At 36.9% G+C, this 24593-nt stretch overlaps 1 protein-coding gene across 1 annotated transcript in view; it reads right to left on the bottom strand.

Annotated features, from left to right (window-relative positions):
* The window catches only part of LOC127840904 (myoferlin-like), a 141386-nt gene that overhangs the window by 97493 nt on the left and 19300 nt on the right, over positions 1-24593 (bottom strand). The window contains 7 exon segments of the mRNA XM_052369363.1: positions 4654-4736; positions 5880-5920; positions 8097-8243; positions 9996-10241; positions 12590-12739; positions 19774-19917; positions 21638-21740. Of these exon segments, the coding sequence (XP_052225323.1) occupies positions 4654-4736; positions 5880-5920; positions 8097-8243; positions 9996-10241; positions 12590-12739; positions 19774-19917; positions 21638-21740 (914 nt within the window).

Below are 24593 nucleotides of genomic sequence, written 5' to 3'. Positions count from 1 at the left end.
GAATATAGATGATACATGCTCCTTTCAATTGACTATCGATTGTAATTAATATGCTATCGTTCATATTATTTAAGTTAATTTTCTATAATCACGAGTGAATACAAACAAGATCTATCCAAAGAAACACATTTTTAAATAGTTAATGTATTCCAATATTTGTTTACATTAAAGAAGGTTCTCACTGGGGAATTTCACATTTAAAAAAATTTGTCATTATGTCAAAACAATGATGTGATTGAGCTAATACTGAGTCTGACATTGTCGAAAATCCATTTCCTTTAATGAATAAATTCAGAACCACAAACTGTTTTGACAAAGAAACTAAGAAAACTATTGATACAGTAAAATTGCAATTACTCGAGCTTGCGATTTCCCGAAAACTGGCGATTACTTGAACATTTAAGGAAGTCCCTAACATTTTCCTTTAATTTCTATATAAAAATACCCTCAATAACTCAAACATGCGATTTTCTATAACTTGAGTATGTGTCCTGGTCCCTGAAAGGCATTTCACACCTGATTAACTGGCAATTATTCGAAGACACTGTCTAGTCTGGTCGGTGCTAAAAATATTTGCGTTGTGAAAACGGCGCAATCAAGCAGACAAAAAACACTTGATTAGGTGTGAAGTTACTCGCATTTTGAGAAACACTGCAATATTGTCATCCTTTGAGATGCAGATAAAAGCTACCAGGTACCCAGTTTTAATGATAATTAAATAATAACCACCAATTGATAATTATGATAAAATGCATGGTATAAAAGAGAGCGTAGCAGATTATACATCCGAATCTCTTAACTGAATTCCTTCTTGTCATTTGCGCTGCATCATGGCAACACAGAAAGAAAATAGTCTTAAAAATTGTCAAACTCCTGAGCAATCTAGTGAAGGACCCACTTGTGGGGGGATAGCTAGATCAGGAAAGCACCGTCTTACATGTAAATAAAGCATTTGCGGTCAGAAGTTAAGCATCGCCAACCGAAACAGTGAATACAAATAATACCATGGATTACTCGAAACCTGCCATTACTCGAGCATCAAGGTCAGTCCTGTGCTAACTCGAGTTATCGCAGTTTTACTGTATTACTATTTTTGTTGATGTTTTACACAGTGAATTGCTGATTTTGAAACACTTATATTTCCCTACAAACCACTGGAAAGCATTTAATATATTAATCAATTAGACATTTAAACATTATATTTTGTAAGTTATGGACTGAGGAAGTACAGGTATACTCTAGTATTGAATCAAAGGCAGTGCTAAACTTGCAGGCTGTTTGTTTACTCACTTCTAGGTACTATGTCCTCACATCTATACACATTGAGTGTTTGTATGCTCACTTCTAGGTATGTCCCCTCATATCCATACACATTGATGGTTTGTATACTCACTTCAAGGTATGTCCTCACATCTATACACATTGAGTGTTTGTATACTCACTTCTAGGAATGTCCCCTCATATCTATACACATTGAGGGTTTGTATACTCACTTCTAGGTATGTCCTCACATCTATACACATTGAGGGTTTGTATACTCACTTCTAGGTATGTCCTCACATCTATACACATTGAGGGTTTGTTTACTCACTTCTTAGTATGTCCACACATTTATACACATTAAGGGTTTGTATACTCACTTCTAGGTATGTCCTCACATCTATACAAATTGAGGGTTTGTATACACACTTCTAGGTATGTCCTCACATCTATACACATTGAGGGTTTGTTTACTCACTTCTAGGTATGTCCACACATCTATACACATTTAGGGTTTGTATACTCACTTCTAGATATGTCCTCACATCCATACACATTGAGTGTTTGTATACTCACTTCTAGGTTTGTCCCCTCATATCTATACACTTTGAGGGATTGTATACTCACTTCTAGGTATGTCCTCACATCTATACACATTGAGGGTTTGTATACTCACTTCTAGGTATGTCCTCACATTCATAAACATAGGGTTTATATACTCACTTCTAGGTATGTCCTCACATCTATACACATTGAGGGTTTGTATACTCACTTCTAGGTATGTCCTCACATTCATAAACATAGAGGGTTTATTTACTCACTTCTAGGTATGTCCTCACATCTATACACATTGAGGGTTTGTATACTCACTTCTAGGTATGTCCTCACATCTATACACATAGAGGGTTTATATACTCACTTCTAGGTATGTCCTCACATCTATACACATAGAGGGTTTATATACAGTGGAAACCCTCTAAACCGGATCCTCTCTATACTGGAATCATCTCTAAACCGGACCAATTGTCCGGTCCCATTTTTTTCCCTATAAAACCATGCGTAAAATATCTCCTCAAGACCGGAATCCCCTCAATTCCTGATACCGGTCATTATGTGGATCAAAATTGGGTAATTCAATACGTAATTGTACCTCTCTAAACCGCTCAGGGCCAGTTTATTGCACCTCAGACCTAGTATCAACAAGATGTGTTTGAGAAACACAATGTCCCCGTATATGATGTTGACCTCGTAGGATGACCTTGACCTTGACCCTTCACCACTCAAAATGTGCAGCTCCTTGAGATACACATGCATTTCAAATATAAAATTGCTAGCTTCAATATTGCAGAAGTGACATTACATGCGCAATTTTGACCCATATACTTGACCTTGAAGGATGACCTTGAAGGATGACCTTGACCTTTCACCACTCAAAATGTGCAGCTCCATGAGATACACATGCATGCCAAATATCAAGTTGCTATCTTCCATATTGCAAAAGTATTCATAAAATAAGCAATTTGGGCCACATATATTTGACCTCTGACCTTGAAGGATGACCTTGATCTTGACCTTTCACCACTCAAAATGTGCAGCTCCATGAGATACACATGCATGCCAAATATCAAGTTGCTATCTTCAATATTGCAAAAGTATTCATAAAATAAGCGATTTTGGCCACATATATTTGACCTCTGACCTTGAAGGATGACCTTGACCTTGACCTTTCACCACTCAAAATGTGCAGTTCCATGAGATACACATGCATGCCAAATATCAAGTTGCTATCTTGAATATTGAAATACTGCAAAAGTGTACATTAAATTAGCGATTTTGACCCATATATTTGACCTTTAACCTTGAAGGATGACCTTGACCTTGACCTTTCACCACTCAAAATGTGCAGCTCCATGAGATACATATGCATGCCAAATATCAAGTTGCTATCTTCAATATTGCAAAAGTTATTGCAAAATGTTAAAGTTGGCGCAAACAGACAGACAGACAGACAGACAGACAGACAGACAGACAGACAGACAGACAGACAGACAGACAGACAGACAGACAGACAGACAGACCAACAGACTGGGCAAAAACAATATGTGCGGGGGACATAAAAAGTTGTGAATAGCGGATTAAAGACGCGTGAAATTATTAAAGGTGGTCGAAAAATTTCTAAACTGTTAAAATCGCAAAACAATTTAAAGACACTTGTCCTGTGATGTACATGTACATATCACTCAATAGATGTTATAATACCGATTATAATTACTGAAAACAAACATAGAATTCTTTAGTATGTTTTGTTTTTGATATAGGAAGCCGTGCTAAATTTAAATAATCTTTATGCTATTTAATTTTGTGTTGTTTATTGCAATTGCTAATTAAGTGTCATATAAAATGTTGATAGCAGAGTTCTTGAAGCAATTGCATTTAGATATTCATTTATATTTTCAAATTGGTAATTAAGATAACTAAGACTAAAAATGTCCGAACCTCCTTTAAGCGATGACCCGTGGAAATGTCTCTAGAAGACAAAATCAAACTGATAAAAGAGTCAGAAATGTTGCCAAAACCTACACTCAAGATGCTGTCAGAGAAATATCGGATAGGAAAGTCGACGATCCGGGATATCGTGCAAAAAAGTCGGCGTACATGTTTTTCAGTGTGAAAAGAAAGTAAATTTACCTAACACATGCATGCATGTATAAAATTGTTTGTTTTTCAGGGTGCACTGTTTGATCTATTTTGTGACTGATATTGCTTTCGAATCAACAGATTAAGCGACGTGTTTTTCTTATATGATGCAAAATGAATGAATGTTATATATAAATAAACTATGCAAATTTGCTAAAAGTGTTTTTTTTGCACATTAGGCTATGTAATTGACCTTCTGATAGTAAAAAAAGTCAATGTCCCCTCTAAAACGGAATCCTCTCTAAACCCGAATTACCTCTCGATCCCGGAGGCGTCCTGTTTAGAGGGGTTCCACTGTACTCACTTCTAGGTATGTCCACACATCTATACACATTGAGGGTTTGTATACTCACTTCTAGGTATGTCCACACATCTATACACATTGAGGGTTTGTATACTCACTTCTAGGTATGTCCTCACATCTATACACATTGAGGGTTTGTATTCTCACTTCTAGGTATGTCCACACATCTATACACATTGAGGGTTTGTATACTCACTTCTAGGTATGTCCACACATCTATACACATTGAGGGTTTGTATACTCATTTCTAGGTATGTCCTCACATCTATACACATTGATGGTTTGTATACTCACTTCTAGGTATGTCCTCACATCTATACACATTGATTGTTTGTAAACTCACTTCTAGGTATGTCCTCACATCTATACATATTGAGGGTTTGTATACTCACTTCTAGGTATGTCCTCACATCTATACACATTGAGTGCAAATGTTGCTGGTCTCAACTGGACACCTGCCGGACGCAGCAGATTGCTGCAACATGCACAAAACTTAAATGCAATTACATAGCCAGCTACCATTGAATTACACAATAAATATATCTTAGTTAAACAGTTTGATTTAAAACAAAAACACAACCTTAATAATAGGGCTCACACGGGTCAAAAATATTCTTTGGGTCGGGTCGGCGGGTCAAAATTTAAATACTCGAGAAAATTTGGGTCGGGTCGGGTCAGATAATACATAAGTTAATTAAAATAAAACTACAATAATTGCCATAGCATGTTTAAGGGTTCTTAAATATTCAACTTTTTGTCAAGTATATTGTTTAGAATATTATACGTTTTATTGTTTTGATTTAATTAATTATGAATGAAATACTGAACTGCATGTATAATAATTTATAAGGTTTACACAACGTTGTTGAACTTAATCAACAAATATTGGTATTACTTGGATTGGCGATCAAAAGTGCATGTATAGAAAAATCAACATGTCAAGCAAAAATAAAGCTTGACTGTTTTATTTTGAGGAGAGAAGCCAAAATAAATTTCACTGTAAGCTCTAACTGCCTTTTCTACTTTGAAGTCAATATATTTTATAATACATGTTTCGTTATTTGAGTGCGTCACTTCTATTCATTTATGACTATTTGTAAATACAACACTGCTAAAGGATTTTATTTTAATTCTCTTGCTTAAAAGAGATGATCTAATAACACGTTTAACATGTAATGTTGTTCTTCGTAGCTTGCGACCCAAACCAGTATCGTTCGCAGAAACTTTGACCCGGATCTGCGGGTATTTTTTTACCCGCGGGTCCGGATTTTTTCGGGTACCCGTTTGAGCACTACTTAATAACTTGTTATTTTTGTAGTTGCCTTAGTAATGACATGTCATTGTATTGGTTAAAGACCCATTCTCAAACTACTTTGTAAAACATTAAAATGTGCAGACATTTTTTCTTAGGCATATCTCAATCAATGAAATACAAAACAACAAATTGAAGTCTGTCCAGTAATGACACTTATATTAATCTAGCCAATCAAACACTTAGTCAAGGCATAGAAATAATTGGTGAAGCACTGTATTTTATTAATAACTAAAAATATGCATTAATTTGAGGTAAATAAGGATGTTTAGCACATACAATGAAACCAGTAATGTTTTAATGTACCTTTCAATGTCATCTGAATCAACAGTGGTGGTAGCCATGGACTGAAAACAAAAAACACAAATTACTGATCTTTTCATATATTGAAAACACCATGACTTATCACTGATCTGTTCATATATTGAAAACACCATGACTTATGCCATATAAAATTGAATTTTGCCAACCAATTGGTGCCAGTTTTTAGTTGGAACTTAATGTAAATGCCTGCTTGTCCCTTTACACATCCATGTAATTGGATAACAAGGGACAAAATTGTCACAAAACCAGGTTTTCATTGTGAAAAAAAAATCTGATAAAGGGAGAAAACTCAAACTGAACTTTTGAAATGACCAAAAAAAATTAACCCCCTTTGTAATTTTTTTTTTTTTTTAAATCTATTTTTAGTCGTGGCGACCTTGACATTGGAGATATTGACGTGATTCTTTCGTGGGACACACCGTCCCATGATGGTGAACAAATGTGCCAAATGATTTTAAAATCTCACAATGAATGACATAGTTATGGCCAGGACAAGCTCATTTATGGCCATTTTTGACCTTTGAACTCAAAGTGTGACCTTGACCTTGGAGATATCGACGTAATTATTTCGCGCGACACACCGTCCAATGATGGTGAACAAATGTGCCAAATGATTTTAAAATCTGACGATGAACGACATAGTTATGGCTCGGACAAGCTCATTTATGGCCATTTTTGACCTTTGAACTCAAAGTGTGACCTTGACCTTGGAGATATCGACGTAATTATTTCGCGCGACACACCGTCCAATGATGGTGAACAAATGTGCCAAATGATTTTAAAATCTGACAATGAACGACATAGTTATGGCCCGGACAAGCTTATTCCGCCAGCCCGCCAGCCCGCCAGCCAGCCAGCCCGCCAGCCAGCCAGCCAGCCAGCCCGCCCGCATTCGCCAATCTAATAACCAGTTTTTTCCTTCGGAAAACCTGGTTAAAAAGGAGAACATGGTATCAAGGCCTTGTAGGTATTGCAAGTAATACAGGTTTCTCCTAACAACAACAACTTTTATCTATGAAAGATTGTATATAACTTTTATACTTCCCTTCACTTGAATATTATGTAATGTTCCTTAATAAACTATAATGTCCATTTGTAACAGCAGTAAACAGATTTTTTTCCATCAATCACACAACATTTTACATCTGGTGCAATAAAGTCATACAAAATACTAATATATTGATCCTCATAATAGACAAATAGTTTTACACAACAACAAGCAAGGCCATACTGCAGGGGTGTCCACTGGCCCAAGCACCAGGGAATTGAACAAGGCCATACTGCAGGGGTGTCCACTGGCCCAAGCACCAGGGAATTGAACAAGGCCATATTGCAGGGGTGCCCACTGGCCCAAGCACCAGGGAATTGAACAAGGCCATACTGCAGGGGTGTCCACTGGCCCAAGCACCAGGGAATTGAACTTGAGGTAGCCTTAATATGAGCCACATTCTAGGAAACCTGGACTCGTCTAGCAAAAAATCAAGTGTAGGCTAAACATATTGTCCCCGATTATCCTGTGCAGACTGCACTTTACCTACATGCATTAAGCCAATTATTCTCAGTGCAAGGCTCATATTGCTCATGAGTTTTATACTACAAAGGCTAGGTCATACCTTGGGGAGTGTACCCAAACCCAAGCACCAGGGAACTGAAGTTGAGGTAGCCATTGGTGCCAGCTTAATGATTATCAGGAAAGAAACTTTCCGCTTCTCTGGAATTTTTTGTCTAAAGACAGTCTCTTCATAACAAATGACCAGTTTAAGCGAAAAGTATTGTTTATGACTGCACAGGCTAGTCTGGGATGACAATTTAAGCACATGCATAAAGCCCAGATTTTTCAGATCAAGGGTCATATTGACTATGGGTTTTAGACTACAACATACCTGAGGAATGTCCCCGGGCACTGAACTTGAGGTACTCCTTGTCACAAGCTTAATGCATGTAAAGAGTCGTCCCTGATAAGCATGTAGAGTTCGTACAGGTTAATCAGGGAGGAAACTTTACGCTTTAATGATTTTTTTTGTTTTAAAACAAGTCTCTTCTAAACAAAAATCCAGTCTCAGTGGAATGTGTCTTTCCTAATTAGCACACACTAATCTGGGACAACACTTTACACACATGCATTTAGCCCAGTTTTCATAAAATGAGGCTCAAATTGTCTATGGTTTATTAAGGTTACTACAAAAGACCAGTTCATACCTGAGGGGTGTCCCCTGGCCCAAGCACCAGGGCACTGAACTTGAGGTACCCTTTAGCACCGGCCATCGTGTCATCTGGGTCACTTAGGAGCAGCCACTTATTGGAGAACGTGTGGTTGGTCTGCTCCCATACCATACCTATGTCCATCTGTGGAAAAGAGCGAGTCAGGCATGAAAATGGAGCAAGATTGTCTGACTTGGTGTCTTATTACTATATACTGTAAAATCATTTATATTTGTTTGGCATGGAATTGTAAGGGTTTTATCAAATGACTTTTTAGTGGACATGAACATAATTTGCAGATATCTTTTTTTTTTTAAAGAGAGGAATTTTTATTGGTCATTTTCTGATGTGTTTGTGTTAAATTTATTGATCACTCAACCCACAAAATCAAGGAAAATAAAGTCCCATGAATGACATTGATTGTACAGTATACTAAACAAGTTATTTAAACCTGGATATATGTTCATCAAACTGCAAAAATATATAAATTAAGCTTAGAGTAAAATTAATTTTGAAAACAAGGGCTGTTTGTAAAACATGCATGCCCCTCATATGGGCTCTCCGTTGTAGTGAGAGCCATTGTGTGAATATGTTTTTTGTCACTGTGACCTTGACCTTTGACCTAGTGACCTGGGGTCATCTGCCAGTCATGATCAATGTACCTATGAAGTTTCATGATCCTAGCCATAAGCATTCTTGAGATATCATCCGGACACCATTTTACTATTTCGGGTCACTGTGACCTTGACCTTTGACCTAGTGACCTCAAAATCAATAGGGGTCATCTGCGAGTCCTGATCAATCTACCTATCAAGTTTCATGATCCTAGGCCTAAACGTTCTTGAGTTATCACCTGGAAACCATTTTACTATTTCGGGTCAGTGATCTTGACCTTTGACCTAGTGACCTGAAAATCGATAGGGGTCATCTGCGAGTCATGATCAATCTACCTATCAAGTTTCATGATCCTAGGCCTAAGCGTTCTTGAGTTATCATCCGGAAACCATTTTACTATTTTGGGTCACCGTGACCTTGACCTTTGACCTAGTGACCTCAAAATCAATAGGGGTCATCTGCGAGTCATGATCAATGTACCTATGAAGTTTCATGATCCTAGGCCCAAGCGTTCTTGAGTTATCGTCTGACAACCACCTGGTGGACGGACCGACAGACCGACCGACCGACAGACCGACAGACCGACATGAGCAAAGCAATATACCCCCTCTTCTTCGAAGGGGGGCATAATAATTTGTAGGAAAGCAATTTTTATTGAAATAATGTGTATTTTATGGCAGGATCAATATTCACAGGCAACAAAAGTTTGAGCAAGTATTCTAAAAGCGTTCAATAATAACCATCATGGTTGAATGCATGCAGCAACGATATAGGCCCGGCTCAAACAATATGGGGTTTAATGCATGTGCGTAAAGTTTTGTCCCATAATAGCCTCTGAAGTCCTTACAGGCTAATCAGGGACGACACTTTCCATCTATAGGATTTTTGCTCAAACGAGACTTCTATAAACGAAATATACTATAAAAGCGGCAAGTATTGTCCCTGATAAGCCTGTGTGGACTGCACAGGCTTATGAGGGCTGCACACTTTATGCACATGCATTCAATATAGTTAGCCCAGAGCCAGTCTCATATGTAAGTATCACAAACATTAACAGTTCAAACCATGTATTATGCATACAGCAAGGAGATATAAGTATCACAAACATTAACAATTCAAACCATGTATTATGCATACAGCAATGAGATATAAGTATCACAAACATTAACAATTCAAACCATGTATTATGCATACAGCAAGGAGATATAAGTATCACAAACATTAACATTTCAAACCATGTATTATGCATACAGCAAGGAGATATAAGTATCACAAACAAACCTTAAAAGACCCAATGAAAGCATCAGATCTAAGATTCCTAGAATTGAATATCTCAAACTCAAGCACTTCGTCAAACAGCTCCGCAGGCGAGGCCTTGAAGTTGAAGAAGAACGTCTCGTCCCAGTACGGGGAGTTTGTGGACTTCTTCACTCGAGTCCGCTTTGACTGGTTGTAGCAGGTGACCTTGCAGATAGGCTGAATGTTGGAGCCCTCGATCTGACGGCCTTCAATGACCTTCACACGGATCTGTAGGGGCATCAATAAATAATATTTGTATAGTCCTAATAACATTTTTGTATGAGACAGGGCTTAACCCTTTCCCACTCAGATACGCACTTTGATGTATTTGTGGTTTCTTATAGACATGTCTTAATAGATTCAAGTTTTAAAGGCTTCATTTCTCCCTAAGCTACCTGATGAGCAGCAAACAGCATATTACATGAACAGACAAGTCACAGGCTGTGATGGCTTTAGGATGGTTGCCTATAGCCATTCTCAATTATGTTTCTGTCACAGGCTGTTATGGCTTTAGGATGGTTGCCTATAGCCATTCTCAATTATGTTTCTGTCACAGGCTGTTATGGCTTTAGGATGGTTGCCTATAGCCATTCTCAATTATGTTTCTGTCACAGGCTGTTATGGCTTTAGGATGGTTGCCTATAGCCATTCTCACTTATGTTTCTATCACAGGCTGTTATGGCTTTAGGATGGTTGCCTATAGCCATTCTCACTTATGCTTCTGTCACAGGCTGTTATGGCTTTAGGACGGTTGCCTATAGCCATTCTCACTTATGCTTCTGTCACAGGCTGTTATTGCTTTAGGATGGTTGCCTATAGCCATTCTCACTTATGCTTCTGTCACAGGCTGTTATGGCTTTAGGATGGTTGCCTATAGCCATTCTCACTTATGCTTCTGTCACAGGCTGTTATGGCTTTAGGATGGTTGCCTATAGCCATTCTCACTTATGCTTCTGTCACAGGCTGTTATGGCTTTAGGATGGTTGCCTATAGCCATTCTCACTTATGCTTCTGTCACAGGCTGCTATGGCTTTAGGATGGTTGCCTATAGCCATTCTCACTTATGGCTTTAGGATGTTGCCTATAGCCATTCTCACTTATAGCTTTAGGATGGTTGCCTATAGCCATTCTCACTTATGGCTTTAGGATGGTTGCCTATAGCCATTCTCACTTATGGCTTTAGGATGGTTGCCTATAGCCATTCCCACTTTAGTATGGTTGCCTATAGCCATTCTCACTTATGGCTTTAGGATGGTTGCCTATAGCCATTCTCACTTATGGCTTTAGGATGGTTGCCTATAGCCATTCTCACTTATGGCTTTAGGATGGTTGCCTATAGCCATTCTCACTTATGGCTTTAGGATGGTTGCCTATAGCCATTCTCACTTTAGGATGGTTGCCTATAGCCATTCTCACTTATGGCTTTAGGATAATAGCCTATAGCCATTCTCACTTATGGCTTTAGGATAATAGCCTATAGCCATTCTCACTTATGGCTTTAGGATGGTTGCCTATAGCCATTCTCACTTATGGCTTTAGGATAATAGCCTATAGCCATTCTCACTTATGGCTTTAGGATGGTTGCCTATAGCCATTCTCACTTTAGGATGGTTGCCTATAGCCATTCTCACTTATGGCTTTAGGATGGTTGCCTATAGCCATTCTCACTTATGGCTTTAGGATGGTTGCCTATAGCCATTCTCACTTTAGGATGGTTGCCTATAGCCATTCTCACTTATGGCTTTAGGATGGTTGCCTATAGCCATTCTCACTTATGGCTTTAGGATGGTTGCCTATAGCATTCTCACTTATGGCTTTAGGATGGTTGTCTATAGCCATTCTCACTTTAGGATGGTTGCCTATAGCCATTCTCACTTTAGGATGGTTGCGTGTGGCCATTCTCACTTTAGGATGGTTGCCTTTAGCCATTCTCACTTATGGCTTTAGGATGGTTGCCTATAGCCATTCTCACTTTAGGATGGTTGCCTATGGCCATTCTCACTTTAGGATGGTTGCCTATAGCCATTCTCACTTATGCTTCTGAGCAGGAAAAGATTACTAACGTTTTTGTATAAGAGTGGTCTTAAAAAGCAATTATTGTCTAACCTTATCTCTCATGACATAGTTATAGGCACCAAGGGTTGAGTATGACTTTTCTGTCTGATAAACAATGTTCATCCGATATAACAGTTTTAAGCCTTCAAGGATCTCAAGTAAGTTTATTGCCAAATTATTTATATTAACACACAGAGCACTTAAAATCCTTTGAAACAGTGATCCTTACACTTACATGCCCTTCACATTATCTGTGTCTTTTAGTTTATGTTAAGTTTTGAGCCATTCAATGTCTGTATATTGCGTTTTAAGCCATTATAAGTATTTTTGTTGCCTTTTGAGCCATTCAGCATCTTTATGTTGCAATATGAGCCATTCTGCATCTTCATGTTACATTTTGACAGAATTTGAGTGTTCATCACAATATTGCAATAAAACCCTTATACATCACGCTGTTAGCATCCATTCTTAAAATTCCATAGTGTAATGGAAAAATTGTTGTAATGGAAAAATTTAAATACCTGAAAATCTTGTGGTTTGTTTGACAGTTTTCCACGGAAGCGTCGTTTTCCCATCTTCTTTTTCTTCTTAGGTCGTGGTTTTGGTTGCCCAGTTGCCGGGTCAATCTCTGGGGGACCGGCATCTGCTTCCTCTTCTTCTTCTTCCTCCTCCTGAAGAGTATTCAGCTAAGTCAAAGGCGGTAATTTGAAAATATTGTTCATATCTGAATTTATTTTAAAAAAGTGCTAATCTGAACCGTCATTTGTATGCTAGTCTTTTTCATTAGCAAAACTCTTGATGTTGATTAAATGTGCACTTTAACAAGGTTCTATAGATTCTGATGATACATTTAAAGGGTCATATAATTTATCAATACATTGTTTTAAGTAAACAAACAATTAACAGTTGTGTCAATAGCAGACATGTATGTTTTTTACATAACTAACAGGTTAAACAATGGATACAAATTAGAACCATGCAGGGTCGCCTGTAGGATTTCCATAATTACTCAAGCTTTTCAGACACCCTCTTTTTCAGCCAAAGTAGTTATTTTGTGTAACTCTAATTTTTCGGACACTCTGATATTTCACTGTCATGAATGACTCTCACTTTTCTGACAGTTGCATTTAATAAGAAATTAACCTCTGACAGTTGCATTTAATAAGAAATTGACCTATTTGTCTTCATCCGAAGACACATCACACATGTGTTTTACAACCTGATAAAGGTAATAAAACCTGGCATATGAATGTTATTAGTCACTTAAGGGTAACATTTGCATTATTTGGGTACATATACTGGTAATAGACAATATCTTCTACCTGTTATTAATGAAATAGTACGGAAACAACATATTCTGCTTAATGAATTTGCAGTTTTAAGTGTGTATCATTTCAGGAACAACTGTATTATGTCAATTAGTACCAGACATGTTTATTTGTTTATGAAAATGTATTTATATTCTGTTCATAAATGTCAATTAAATTCAATTATCTACAGCTATATGTAACTGCTTAAGTGAGACAAATTGGCACACGTTTTATTGCTAAACATTTTATCATGTTAAAGATCAAAGACAATGAATTCACCATCTTTGGTTTGGGTGCAAATTTAACCATTCTTACAACAGTATAATTTATTTAAAATGCTAAAACAGTACTCTGTGGTCAAAGTAAAACATTGCAATATCTTTCTGTAACACAAAATTAACCCCAATCATTGCTAACATATCCTTTAGTACCGGTAATTAACACTAAGGAGTGTGGTATTTACAACCTAACACTTTTATTCATGGGTGATTTCATGCGCAATTATATATTAACATTCAATGTTTATTTAGAATATTGTCATTGTGTCCCTAATTTAATGGACACTGACATTTGAATATATTTTGCGTATCTTAATTTCGACGTTTTTTTAATGTCCAAAAACTTAGGAGCAATTAGGGTAGACACCTACCTACTGGTGCCCCTACACCAAGCCCGACAATACCCAATCTTCAAATCTTTTGAAAATAATAGGTCTTTCAGCATAGCTACTATGCCTAGAATTCTTTTCTCATTTTTGGGCTTTAATGTGTTCTACAATGTTTTTAAAATAACAATACAATGTAAGAGAATAGATAAACAATCTAGATAGATTATATAATCTTCTTATACAATTATTGGTAAATATAATTGGAAGCTGACTTTTTGTTGCTTTTTCATAGAAAATAAGGAGTGAGTAAATTGACAAAAGTGTCTTATTTTCTCCCAATACCATTCATAAGTACTTTAACAAAATTTCATTTTTAGAAAACACCTTTAATTTATTATCTAAATTGATATAAATACATGCATCTATGTATAAGTTGTTAACCCTTGAGAACTCAGATTAATGACACTGTAACATTCACATGTCAATGGGAAATCAACAGCAATGATTATTCATGAATGTATTAAGAGGCAGTTAATAGGTCACTATAAATCTCACTACAAAGCTCAGTTGACACATATTTATGACATAATATAAACAATTGTAATTTCAGGGAATTTATTTGAGGATCATAATTATAACATTTCTGGGATTACTGAATGCTTTCACAGTCACTGAGGCATGAATAAATAACTCTAATGTACACTTGAATGCTGATAATTTATGCCAGCAATAAAGGACAATATGTAATATATTAAATATCAGAACTAGAAATGGCGCGGCAGAGGCCGACGCGTATCCCCACGCCGAATGTTTGACCTAGGTGTGCCCCAGGGTTGGTAATGGGGCCATGCATAGCTGAGATTGACCGTATTGTCATAAGAGAAGTTCATCATCAATTAGAAGTGAATTGGTGTAGAAATGAAGAAGTTATAGTAAAAGGCAATTTTGGGTGGGTGTGACATATGTGGGCAGGGCGCCCCAGGGTTGGTAATTGTGCCATGCATAGTTGAGATTGACCGTATTGTCATAAGAGAAGTTCAGTATCAATTTGAAGTGAATCGGTGTAGAAATGAAGAAATTATAGTAAAAAGCAATTTTGGGCGGGTGTGGTCTATGTGGGCGGGGCCCCAGGGTTGGTAATGGGGCCATGCATAGTTGAGATTGACCGTATTGTCATAAGAGAGGTTCAGTATCAATTTGAAGTGAATCGGTGTAGAAATGAAGAAATTATAGTAAAAGGCAATTTTGGGTGGGTGTGGTCTATGTGGGCGGGGCGCCCCAGGGTTGGTAATGGGGCCATGCATAGTTGAGATTGACTGTATTGTCATAAGAGAAGTTCAATATCAATTTGAAGTGAATCGGTGTAGAAATGAAGAAATTATAGTAAAGGCAATTTTGGGTGGGTGTGGTCTATGTGGGCGGGGCCCCAGGGTTGGTTATGGGGCCATGCATAGTTGAGATTGACCCTAAATGTCATAAGAGAAGTTCAGTATCAATTTGAAGTGAATCTGTGTAGAAATGAAAAAAATATAGTAAATGGAATTTTTTGGTGGGTGTGGCCTATGTGGGCGGGCGCCCCAGGGTTGGGATTGGGGCCATGCATAGTTGAGATTGACCCTAATGTCATAACAAAAGTTCAGTATCAATTTGAAGTGAATCCGTGTAGAAATGAAAAAATTATAGTAAATGGAAATTTTTGGTGGGTGTGGCCTATGTGGGCGGGGCGCCCCAGGGTTGGGAATGGGGCCATGCATGGTTGAGATTGACCGTATTGTCATAAGAGAGGTCCAGTATCAATTTGAAGTGAATCGGTGTAGAAATAAAGAAGTAAATGTAAAATAACCTAAAAAAATGAGTGAAAATTTCTGACGCGGCCCCACCCCAACCGCTATAACTTTTGACCCAGGGGTCAGATCAAAATTCCAAATAGTGCAGGGTCGCACATATGCTCATAGCTACCATGTGTGTAAGTTTCAAGGTTCTAGTGCTTTTAGTGTAGGAGGAGATAGTGGCCAGGACGGACGGACGGACGGACAGACGGACGGACGGACGGACGGACGGACGGCGGAGATAACCACAATATCCCCACCTTTTTTTCAAAAAGCGTGGGGATAATGAGGTAAATATATAATGACCTGTATCTATTTAGTTTTATATCATCATTCTCTGTCAGAAAAACCACCCAAAACTAGATCACGCCATACTATACCATATGGAAAACCTACTTGTTTACAGTACTACACAATATGATATCTGTTGCAATTCCCTAACTGGCTATGTGTCAGTGTATTATTCACATACTTGTTTATATAATATGTCAAGTAATATAATACTTTGATTATGTGACTTCAAGTAGCATGCTGTTAAATAAATGACTACACTTTATTTACCATTTATGTACAACGTAATGTATAAAACCCAATAAATAAGTAAGTTATCATTATAACACATTATTGTACAACGTATTGAACACATACAATGTGTAGTATATTAAACAGCAATAAACATGGAATTGCGCTAGAAAACTTTAGCATCATCATCAAATCACGGATACATCAAGCAATTGAACAAATATTTGTTAGAAGCTAGAAGGCTTTGGGTCTACGTCAATGTTAAGAATACTTTTCTCAATGTATGAAAGTAATTAAGATTTCTGATCACAACAAATGTTATTAATTTGTTTTTGATGTTTCAAGTTAGTTTCATGTAAAGCAATACATTTTCCCTTGATTGCATCTAAAACCTATGGCTTTTTGAGAAGCTCTCGAGTCAGTTTACTGGGTAAGTATTCTGGATAAATGTTGGAGTCTAAAAAGATCTATAAAACAATAGAGGGAAACAGAATAACAGTTACAAATCATTGATCTATGCTTGTTTATGGACTGAGACTAATAATATAAATGCATTATTGTCCACTGTTGATTAATTATGAATTCAGTACAAGCATTTCCAATACACAATAAAGTTATGATTATGGATTTACACCTACCGGTACCTGCTGGCCTGCTTCCCCTTCCTATGACATCAGTCAATTGGTTAAATAGGTATCACACACAACTTCCATAGACTTTTTTTTTAGCCTCATTCTGGGAAAACAGGGCTTAATGCATGTACCCAAAGTATCATCCCAGATTAGCCTGAGAAGTTCCCGCAGGATAATTGGGGACAGCACTTTCCACCTAAACTGCATTTTCAGTAAGAAGAGATTTCCTTTAAACAAAAAAATCCATAAAATTGGACATTTTGGTCCATAATTAGCCAATTCTGGGACGACACTTTACGCACATTGCTTAAGCCCAATTTCCCTAGAACGCAGCTCATATACTGACAATTGTCAATATTTTCTTAAAGCAATTCCAAAAAAAGGAGCTTATCAAATATGTAAAATCAAAATACTGCTCTTGACTAAGACATACATGAAAAATACACTGTAGTTTATGAATTATCATCAATTCAAAAATAAAATAATAAAAATAAAATATCATATTTGAGTAAGCCAGTTGGAATGCAGATCTATAAGATTTGTAAGCTGTTTAACTTAGAGAAATGCGTTATTTTTATTGATCCCTTTTTTTCGCATTTTTTATGAATTGTATGTGCTGATAAACTGCGATTTTTTACTGTTTAGTGAAAAAATATGTGACAAAATCCAAAGTGTGTGACCCCCACAACACTGATAACAAGAGCACCGCCTAGCGGGTGCAGACCACTCATCTATTTTTCTTTTTAAAGGTGAAGGGACCTATCTCAATACTTCAATCAAAAAGGGGAATGGGTGGGGGTAGAGAGGAGTGTATTGTGTGGGGGTGTGGTCATTTCTTACATGATATTTCAAAAATGAAAAAAAAATGAAAAAAAATATTGGGGGTGGGGGGGCGGGATTCTTGGGTGGGATGGTTGGACGGTCTTTCAAAAATAAAACAATAAAAATAAATATTTGTGTTCTTTTAACCATATTTCTTTTTTTTTATTTTGTTTGGGGGGGGGGGGGGGGGAGATCGGGGAGCAGGGGGAATTGAGAGGGGGTATAGTGTGGGTGTGTGGTCATATATCAGATGATCTTTCAAAAATTAGAAAAAATGGGAAAAGGGGGATTCTGGTGTGGAGCGTGGTGGATGATTTGGGTGGAGTCTATTGTGGTATGTAAGGAAGGTATGGAGCGTGGTGGATGATTTGGGTGGAGTCTATTGTGGTATGTAAGGAAGGTAAGGGTTATTTTGTCAAAGTATGAATCAAATTTGATCATAAATAAAGAAGTAATGTCAATTTTAGCAAAATTTAATAATTTGACCTTGAGAGTCAAGGTCATTAAAAGGTTAAGGTCAAATTCAACTTGCCAGGTACAGTACCCTCATGATAGTATTAAAGTATTTGAAATTTGAAAGCAATAGCCTTGATACTGTAAAAGTAAAGTGGATCTAAACACTAAATTTAACCAAATATTCAAAGTTACTAAGTCAAACAAGAGAGGTGTTTGTCAGAAAAACAATGCCCCCTATTGCGCCGCTTTGAAGCCATAAATTTGACCTTTGACCTTGAAGGATGACCTTGACCTTTCACAACTCAAAATTTGCAGCTCCATGATATACACATGCATGCCAAATATCAAGTTGCTATCTTCAATATTGCAAGTTATGAAGAAGGTTAAAGTTTTGGTTTAAGTTTTTGAATTTGTTTTTTTGACCTTTGAACTTGAAGGATGACATGGACCTTGACCTTTCACCACTCAAAATGTACAGCTCCATGAGATACACATGGATGCCAAATATCAAGTTGCAATCTTCAATATTGCAAAAGTTATGACCAAGGTTAAAGTTTTGGTTAAAGTTTTGGGACACACACACACATACAATGACAGACAGGCCAAAAACAATATACCCCCGATCTTTCGATCCGGAGGCATAAAAAAGGCCATAATTCCGTCAAAATGCCTATCAGAGTTATGCAACTTGTCCTGTACAGTCCTTTTATAATAGTTTGGGAGTGTTCCAAGTTTGAAAGCAATAGCTATGATACTTTAGGAGTGAAGTGGACCAAAACACAAAACTTAACGAAATTTTCAATTTCCTAAGTATCAAGTGGCCATAATTCTGTCAAAATGCCAGTAAGAGTTACATAACTTTGCCTGCACAGTCCCCTTATGATAGTTAGTAAGTGTTGCAAGTATGAAAGCAATAGCTTCGATACTTTATGAATAAAGTGGACCTAAACACAAAACTTAGCCAAATTTTCAATTTTCTAAGTATAAAAAGGGCACATTATCCTGTCAAATTGCCAGCAAGAGTTATCTCACTTTGCCTGCCCAGTCCCCTCATGATAGTAAGTAAGTGTACTAAGTGTGAATGCAATAGCTTTGATACTTTATGAGAAAAAAGGGCCTAAACACAAAACTTTACTCTTTTTTTTTAAATAGATGAGCTAAAAATGGCTTTGTTCATGGTTGTGTTTTTCCCATGGTTTGCTTGTTCCAATCGCCTTGCGGGCTCGTGAAATAGAAAGATACACAATCAACTCATGCGATACAACCTATTGGATCACCACATTCATGTCATATGCCCAATTTTTCAAAGCCTAGCTCAATGCTAGGACAGAATTTAAAAACAATTAGATTTTTCCCCAATAACAAAGCGTTGTGTTTGTTTCTTTTGTTTACATGAATGTTCAATTTACTTATTCACAATTTTCCTAGCTTAGCTAGTTTACCTTTTCTAAGTTGTCAGTCTTTACTGACATATTTATCATATGTATCTAAACAATCCATGCAAGACTATGATCCTATGCCTCATACCTCTTCCACTCCGCCATCCACTGTGACCACTTCACCTTGACTCGCATCACCAGCGCCACCAGCAGCAGCTGCAGTAGCAGGCGTTCCAGGCGCAGGCTTAGCGCCGGCAGGGGGAGTGTAGGTAATCTTCATCTTGATCTTTGTCTAAAATGAATATGAGACACTCTCTGGGAAAACAGGGCTTAATGCATGTGCCTGAAGAGTCATCCCAGAAACATTCTGACATGCATGGAAAAGTGTCGTCCCAGATCAGCCTATGTAGTCCGCACAGGCTTATAAGGGCTGACACTTTCCACTTTTAACGTATTTTGTGTTTCAAGGATTAGTAGGAAATCCAGTTGAGGCAGAGTGGGACAACATTTTACGCACATGCATTATTCCCCATTTTCCCACAGCAAGCTAATTTAATTCTCACCTTACAGCGAATTGATAGGATAACAATAAACATTAGTTCAAATAGTCTGTAATAGGCCTGTTTAAGGATTGCATAAAACTGACCTGTGAAGGATATATTAATTTGATGTAAAAATGATGGCAAGCTATTCTGTTCCTTAACCTCCCATGATCACATTAATATTAATCGTAACTCAAAAGATATTCTCAAAATATTCAATACCAGTATCAGTACTTTTTTGCAGTAAAATTATTTACTTTGTCTATTTAATTTTAATTTCTAAAATTGGTTTTGTATGAGGCTTCTACATGTTATGGTTTAGATGTTCTTATAAGGTAATGTATTCTCTGAGTGACAGGCCAATTTACACACGAGATTTAAAAGAAAAATGTGGTCACTGAACAATGAATAAGGAAACTTATCGCAGTATATTTATCAATAAATTGAATGTGAGCTTAGCTCTGGGAAAACAGGGCTCAATGCTTGTGCGTAAAGTGTCGTCTCGGATGAGCCTGTGTGGTCTGCAAAGGCTAATCAAGGGGAATACGTCTTTCTGCTAATATGGTATTTGTTATTTAAAGGAGGTCTCTTCTTAGTAAAATACAGTTTAGGCTGAAAGTGTCGTACCTGATTATAGAGATATAGTGACAGTTAACCAAGGGAAACAAATTAATAGTGCCAATGAGTCAAATTTATATAAAAAAACAGCATGAGCTGTGATAAATTTAGTCCCATTTCCTGACAACAAATCACAGAGGTATGATTAAGTATTCAGAATGCTTGAAGCACCACACTTAATTTAAACCATGTAGACAATCAGCTGCTTAACATTTGTATACCATACTGTACTAAAAGGGTTAAAAATAAATGTATTACACAACTGAATATTTTCAGTATGACATTCCTCCCCAAAAAATAAACGGTATCAGGAAAGGGAATATCAGTAGATAAACTGAAGGTTACAAATCACAGGTGTATGATAAAGTATTGAGAATGCTTTAAATACCACACGTATTTTAGAGTGTGTAGGGATAACACAGTAGTTATACATAGGTATACCATAATGCACATATATGGTCAAAGAGGTATTGACCAGACATAACCTATATAAACATAAATACTTTTCACATAAGGTTTAGCGCTATGTTACAGCACTAAATTATTACACTGAACATCTATGGGGTTACACGCATGGGATTAAATGATATCATAAGTCATATTGGTATAAATAATATCATAAGTCATAGTGGATTAAATGATATTATTACTCATATTGGATTAAGGGGTGTACTGAGAACATGATATTAAATGGGTAAACTTATTGCATACTCATAACAAAGGATAATACCTATCAGGATTAAGACGATAAACTGCCCACACAGAAATATTTGGGCGAAAATTCAGTTTACAAATAAATGGATACAATTAATACACATTTAAGTGCCGAACTGCATGTTGAAGTTTACTGACCTGTGGTAGAGGTTGCCCATTGCCATCAAACAGGATAGTGTCCACATCTTTACTGCCGCCATTAGCTATCTCCACCAACGGAACTTTGGCTGTACCAAGCAGTCTGAAGTAGACAGACAATAGGTTTTTTGCTCATTTGATAGACAAATATAAATGCAGATTATATTTAAAGTATGTTAACTCTCAACCCCTAATCGCACAGATAAGGAGTGTGGCCCTTTGTAGCTTTCCTAGAAAATCAAATCAAATTGAAAATTTCTTAATAGTTTTAAAGGTTTCATTTCCAACTCTAAGATACAGATGAGTAGCAAACAGTTTGCAGTTTGAGGGGGGGGAGGGGTTAAAATTAATAAAAACTTCATCAACATAGATACAGCAAAAACTTTTTATGGAGGGAGGCTATTCTGGGCATGATTGCCTAGTGTTCAATGTTAAGACAGAGTTATCTGGTGTTGAACATACTGCATTTTTCCTCTCCAGCCAACCATATCATTTTACCTCTATCATAAAACCGCAACCAAACAGGATCACTATTAGAGAGAAGGCTAGACATATTACACAGGTTCATGTATGATTATACATTGTAACAATACCCTGAGGGCATATTGAACCACTCTTGAAAGAACATGGTTTATTTCTCATAACAATACAAAATTCATGCCAGCCAATGTAGTTACAGTGTGTTTTTTTGAAGCTGTTGATTACACATTAATAAAAGAACAACAGGTAATATGGCAACTGATCATGGAAGTAAGTGATAGTTAATGCAGTATTAAAAAAAAGAAATTTCCATCCTTTCCCAAATACATTGTCATTTTTGTTAAGTTTCATGATTTCCATTATAATATTTACCCAAGTTTCTAACTCTGCACTGAAATATAAAGTTGGCAAAAAATGTGAGGGCCTTTTATAAAACATGTTCAAAAGAATCTTTAAAGTTTTCAAATATGTACTTTCAATTTATCAATTTAGGAATGCCTGAAAATTGTCTAAACACTTAATCAGATAATGCAGATAGAATGCATGTTGCTTTATTAATAATTAAACCCTTACCACTTAGGTACGTATTTGCATGCATTTGTAGTCCCTTAGAAAGTTAAATTGAATTTTAGACCTTTCTTACTAGATTCAAGTTTTTAAGGCTTCAACTCCAAACCATATATACTGATGAGCTGCAAACAGCATAACACGTGAGACACTGTGAGTTAATGGGTTAAATCTAAGGGTGTCACGATACGCTCACCTTACGATACGATACGTATCGCGGTACAGTGTGTACGATACAATACGTATCGCGATACGTATCGTCAGATGGAAACAACATACACACCATTTAAAACCATTTTTCGATTATATTTAAAATCCTCTACATATGTGTCATACAATATACAAAATACCATATAATGTCATGAAAGTACACGAATTGACAATTAGTTATTATTATTTACAAATCTAAAACTTTGATTCAATATGAACACGAAATTATGAATATGTTTAAAAAATACGGACTGCTTTATGTTTCTTTACTTCGATAGATTATTTAAGTTAAAAATAAAACGTGTTTACCAACTAGTCAAACTGGCTATCTTTGCTTATGCCGTAAAACTCCAAGCACAATTCGTAGAACCAGTAAAATATTGCACCTTGTTTCGTGAAATAGGCGACAAAGCACATTTTTGAGTTTAATGGTTTCAAAGAATTTGCGAAATTCTCAGCTGAATCATAAAATTACAGCTTCTGCTTAGGAAATTCGTAGCGACTAAAGTCGTGATATAAAGCAAATATTTATACGAAATAAACGCCTACCATTTTTTTACTGATAACACAAAATGCTTCCATATGTTTTATTAGAAGCTCGCTGTAGGTGATTTAAATTCAACTTCTGCCATTTTTGGGGCGATTTACAGTTACTTCCCTTAAAATGCGTCATGAAAAATGCCGTACCGTACCGTACCGTACGGACTCGGAGGCGTATCGTGAACCGTACCGAGGGGAGACTATAACGATGTACCGTGAGGTTTGTTGGAAGCATTATTGAGGTTCAACCAAACATGTTATTTAGGGTTAACCGTGTACAGCCGAATGGAAGAACATATGGACAATCTTATTCCTATATGCATCTTTGCACCAGTTGATGCATTAGGCATAACAATATATATGAGACTTGCTTTGGGAAAACAGGGTTAGATCCATGTGTCAACACAGGCTTATCAGGGACAACACTTTCTGCTTAGACAGGATTTTTTTTCAAAGAGACTTCCTTTAAACAAAAAATTCTATAAAAACGGAAAGTGTCATCCCTGATTAGCCTGTGCAGCTTGCACAGGCTAATCTGGTACAACACTTTTTGCACTTGCTTGAAACCTGGTTTTCTCAGAGTGAGGCTCATATACATTGTATACATCGGTGGTGAGGCTCATATACATTGTATACATGGGTAGTGAGGCTCATATACATTGTATACATGGGTAGTGAGGCTCATATACATTGTATACATCGGTGGTGAGGCTCATATACATTGTATACATGGGTAGTGAGGCTCATATACATTGTATACATGGGTAGTGAGGCTCATATACATTGTATACATCGGTGGTGAGGCTCATATACATTGTATACATGGGTGAGGCTCATATACATTGTATACATGGGTGAGGCTCATATACATTGTATACATGGGTAGTGAGGCTCATATACATTGTATACATGGGTAGTGAGGCTCATATACATTGTATACATGGGTAGTGAGGCTCATATACATTATACATATGGGTAGTGAGGCTCATATACATTGTATACATGGGTAGTGAGGCTCATATACATTGTATACATGGGTAGTGAGGCTCATATACATTGTATACATGGGTAGTGAGGCTCATATACATTGTATACATGGGTAGTGAGGCTCATATACATTGTATACATGGGTAGTGAGGCTCATATACATTATACATAT

The sequence above is a fragment of the Dreissena polymorpha genome, chromosome 8, assembly GCF_020536995.1.
Source record: "Dreissena polymorpha isolate Duluth1 chromosome 8, UMN_Dpol_1.0, whole genome shotgun sequence".
Lineage (NCBI taxonomy): Eukaryota > Metazoa > Mollusca > Bivalvia > Myida > Dreissenidae > Dreissena > Dreissena polymorpha.
Note: the sequence above shows the minus strand (reverse complement) of the source record. Positions and strands in the feature narration are given on the sequence as shown.